This window comes from Leuresthes tenuis, unplaced genomic scaffold (genome assembly GCF_036924035.1).
Source record: "Leuresthes tenuis unplaced genomic scaffold, fLeuTen1.0.hap1 SCAF_1, whole genome shotgun sequence".
NCBI classification, from domain to species: domain Eukaryota; kingdom Metazoa; phylum Chordata; class Actinopteri; order Atheriniformes; family Atherinopsidae; genus Leuresthes; species Leuresthes tenuis.
In genome coordinates, this window is record NW_027325355.1 from 15,955,477 (window position 1) to 15,959,974 (window position 4,498).

Genomic DNA, 4,498 nt, shown 5'->3' on the forward strand with positions numbered 1-4,498 from the left:
GCGGAAGTTTCTGTTCAAATACTGGTTTCATATTCAAAACATGAGTAAGATGTGTGTTGAACCTTTGTGAGCAAACAGCGGAGCAAACAGCGGTTCATTCCACCGTAAGAACATGGAGGACATGCCGCAGCCGCAGCGAGGAGGAAACCCGGACTGGATGTCTCGTCTTCCGGAGGAGCTGCTGGATGTCCCGCTGTACGACCTGGCTGTCCCGGGTATGACAACACACTCCCGGCTTCTTATATAATATCGAAACGCATAAGACGATGAAATCTTATAGAATAATAAATAAAGTGTGGGGACTTTGTTTTTTTTCTCGCTCCAACAGGGAGCCATGACAGCATGTCTTTCTGCCTGGACATCTCCTCTCCGGTGGTCAGGTCAGAGTCCTGTCTCAGACTGACCGACAGGCTGTTCCCCTGCTGCACTCGGCTCTGCGTTTACCGCTGGGCCACCACACAGGTAAGTTGGCCCCAAAGTCAGGGGCCCACAAAGGTGAAACCTGAAAAACAAACCCCCAAATCTCTCAGTTTCATTCCCCATACAACAACAAAGAGCTTCTTTGAACGTTTGACACGTAACGCTCTATTAATCTGCACTATCCAGAAGCTGAAGAAGTGCACCTTTTCGTTGTTTTATTCATTAAATTCTTGTCGTTTTTTTGTCCAAGAACACGTCAGAAGCTTGGCATGGCAACTTTTAACTGAGCATTAACTGTCATGTGACAAAGCCGAGCAGAAAACAATCACATTTCAAAATCATCAGATCCAGACCAGGACTTAGAATTAGGTCAGTACAAACTCCGAGGAACGACACATGCTCTATTACACAGGTCACATTTATTTAGCACAGGCTCAAAATGCAGTCCACCCCCCCCCCCCCCCCCCCTCACTGCCTCCAGAAGAATTTATAAGGTAAGTAGCTGCCAGCTGTTGCTAATCAAATGTAGATAATAAATTGATCATCAGCTGGAGGGAGCACCTTTATTTATTTTTTTTATAAAGAGTCATATGTACACACACTGCTTTGTAAATCTGGTGAAAAAGGAATGCTTGTGCACATAGTTTTAGGTGTTTTTCTTCTATGTCCCAATAGATTAAAACAAAAAAAAACTTGGCCCTGAAGGAGGGTGTACTTTGTGTTTCACATGACTGTGCAGTCTTAGAATATTTCAAATTTCTTTCCCCATTTAAAAAAAAACAATCAAACCTTTTTATCATTCTTGATTGTTGAATCATTTGAGCTCAGATAAACAATATCAACTCAACGATGAAGCTGTGCTGCACACCACCGTGTACAAATGCGAGTCATATTTAAGAAGCTGGACTACGACTCACTACTTCAAATCCAGTCATTAAAACCCCTGATTTTCTGGGTATTAATTAAATGACTGATTCCTGAAGTGATATCGTTTAAGGCCGCAAAGTTTTTCTTCTTCAGTTTGTTCTTATCCTGCTGTTTCGTGTGCTTTTGCAGCAATCAGTCCTCAGAGATCAGTGTGAACTTGGCATTCGGTTCTTAGACCTGCGGATCGCCAAGAAGCCAGCAGGGGGCAGCAAATTGTTCTTTGCCCACGGCATCTACACTTTGATGACAGTGAAGGTACGTGAATTAAATCGGAACGCAATTAGGTTGAATTTATTTGTTCGCTTGAGTTTTAGTCACTATATTTATCTGCCCCCAGGAGGCTCTGAGTGAACTGGCGACGTGGCTCAACGCTCATCCTAAAGAGATCGTTATTGTCGCCTGTTCACACTTTGAATCCCTGACCAATGAAGATCACATCCATCTAGTGGAGTTCATCCTCTCACTCTTCAGCAGGAAGCTCTGTTCCTCGCAGGTAGGGACGCTGGTCAACCAATTATTTAATTAAAGAAGGGTTTACTGACATCTAGTGGTGAAGATTCAGACTGCAACCAAAATTCAGTCGAATTTAGTCTCATTTCTAATTTGATCCTCTGGTTTTATTGCGTTTTAAAGTAGAATTTTCCACCAGATAATATATTGATTGTTTTTTTTATACGCCAATTGAAGCAGCTTGCTGAACGGTGCGTGTAAACTCTTACGTGCAGGACGTTCCCACTCTGCGGTCCTGTTGGTCCAGAGGTCAACAGATCATCGTTTCTTATGACGACATGCAGATGGCGCTGCAGCACCCCGAGCTGTGGACTGAGATACCTTTCTGGTAAATTCACTGTCAGGTTGTATCAATGGCATAAATTGATCGTGTTTTTTTTTAATTTAGCTTGCCGTAGAGATGTTCGGACTGTTCTAACACTTTACCGTCTGGTTTCTGGGGGGCGCTCTGTCTGCAGGTATGCAAACAGCCCAGACCCACAGAAAGTGATCGCCTATCTGGAGGCGCAGAAGAGCAGAGGAAGACCAGGTACACAACAAATGGAATTTAGTGTACTGATTTCAAAAGTTGGGATGTAGCAATATAAGCAAAAAAAAAAAAATCATGCAGAATGACCCTTTAATATTTACATATTCATAAGAAAACATGGTCTCATTTAGTGATCTGACAGTTTATGAGCCTCCCTTATTGAAATGATTAGACGTAGAAAGCAGCCTCAAAGGTTTGGTAATACTACAAGCAGATCTTTCTGAAGTACTCATGTAACACGCTGGTGTTCTCTTTGGTTTTCAGCTGATTTTTACGTCTGCGGTCTGAACCTGACCGAAAACACTTCATACATCTTCTTCCACCCCTGCCAGAGCATGAGGAGGATGACGACGAAGGCTCTGTCGTCTCTGCTTCACTGGACGGCTGAGCAGTCGCCAGGGCCCCAAAGGGGCGGAGTCAACATAATCTGCTGCGACTTCGTAGAGGTCGGTGAGTTTTGCTCGATAGTGATCGGCCTGAACTATAAACTGCTGGACAGAGCCTGCGTGCAGGAGCCACGTCCTGCGGGCCGCAGCCCGGGAGCATCTCCCCCGGATGCTGCTGGAACTGGGTGACCACCGGATGAGCTCTTTTTTTTTTTTCTTAAACCTTGCAGCTCTCAAGTGGACAAGCCGACACCTCCATCAGTTTTAAGGAGACTTGACATCTTCCCTTTCCAACTTTGCCCATCGGGAGGGATAAATAAGTGTGTTGCCTCAACCAAGAGACAACTGTTAAAGATGCGGCTCCATGTTCACTTTTTATTTGATTCACATCTTAATCAGCACACTGTCTGCCATACCTTCATTCAAGTCATTCCTTTTACACCAAATCGCTTAAATTTCAGTTTGGGTGACAGTATATAGACTTCCTGTTTCCCTTGTGTGAATCATAATCTGCATCTGCATGTTGTGCCTAACAAAGTTGCACATCTGGAAACATTTGCATAAGTGACTATTAGAACCTGACACACGATGTATATATTGTAAACACTGAAAATATGTCAACACTTAAAAGCTTACATAGCGGGGTATTTTTAGACGTAAAGGGTCACACAAAGCCGACCACCCTGAGACGTGTGGTGGGATGTTTCTCTGCAGAGGAGCACGCCTCTGCCTGGGATTTTCTTGTTTTTAACTTCTTCCAAAGAGTCGGTAGACATGGGTCAACACGAAGAATAAAAAAAAGAAAAAAAACACACCAGCTTGTCATGAAATCCAGTGATATCCCAGCTTCCTGCTGGGATATTATATTGTGGTTATTGTTTTTTTTTTTTTTTTAATGTTACATTTTGTGTCTTTTGGTGCCAAATTTCCTTGCGTTTCCATTTTTTCCTGAGACCAGTTGATGGTAAATGCTGTATTAAAAAAAAGACGATGTTTTAAAAATGCTCAGTTTCATTGAATTTCTTCCTCTCTCCTTCTGTAGTTCAGCATCTTTATTGTCTCATTCAACTGGAGGAAATGTGCAGTTTTGAACAGAAAAACCTTTTAAGATCCTTTGAGAAGACGCCGGCGTTGGAACCCGAGATCATTTTCAACGAGGTGAATCCAACGCAAAAACTCAACCCCTCGGACACGGAGGCAGTGTGGTTTAGCTATTCGTCATATTTAGGTGATGCTGGTTTAAAATGATGACTTGGAGGGAAAAAAACGCCTTTCACCTCGCCTCCTCTGCTCACTTCTCCTGCATCAGGGACTAAAGCGGGAGGAATCCAGAGACTCCTTCCCACAAAAGATGTGAGCAGAGATGAAGAGGCACAAATTAGAGGCAAAAGAAGGATTACAGCAACGCATCAAACTGACAGTGAAATGCACCTGGAAATGATTGGGATCTAATTCCAGCCGGTGAAACTCTCCTTGCTCTTGATTCCAGATTGGATGGAGAAGACCATGAAACGCATCTCCACTGCTCGACAGCTCGGTTATTTTCCCTTTTTTTTAACATCCACAACAGACACGTTAATAAAAGGAAAGCCTTCCATGTGAAAAATATAGACTCGGAAGGCCCACGAAGCAGGACGCCATTTAGAACACTAAATGACTTCTTTGCCAATTACCAGAGCAGCGGTAACATGTGGCGCGACACAGATCAAACCGTCAAAGTGTCAGC

At 43.5% G+C, this 4,498-nt stretch overlaps 1 protein-coding gene across 1 annotated transcript; it reads left to right on the forward strand.

Moving 5' to 3' along the window:
- On the forward strand, positions 1-2,971 carry LOC140303452 (PI-PLC X domain-containing protein 1). Its single transcript, XM_072382254.1, has 7 exons — positions 1-215; positions 329-462; positions 1,477-1,602; positions 1,685-1,840; positions 2,073-2,185; positions 2,316-2,386; positions 2,651-2,971. Exons 1-7 carry the CDS (start codon positions 113-115, stop codon positions 2,959-2,961), a joined length of 1,014 nt encoding a protein of 337 aa, XP_072238355.1. The 5' UTR covers positions 1-112; the 3' UTR covers positions 2,962-2,971.
- The last annotated feature ends 1,527 nt before the right edge of the window (positions 2,972-4,498 follow it).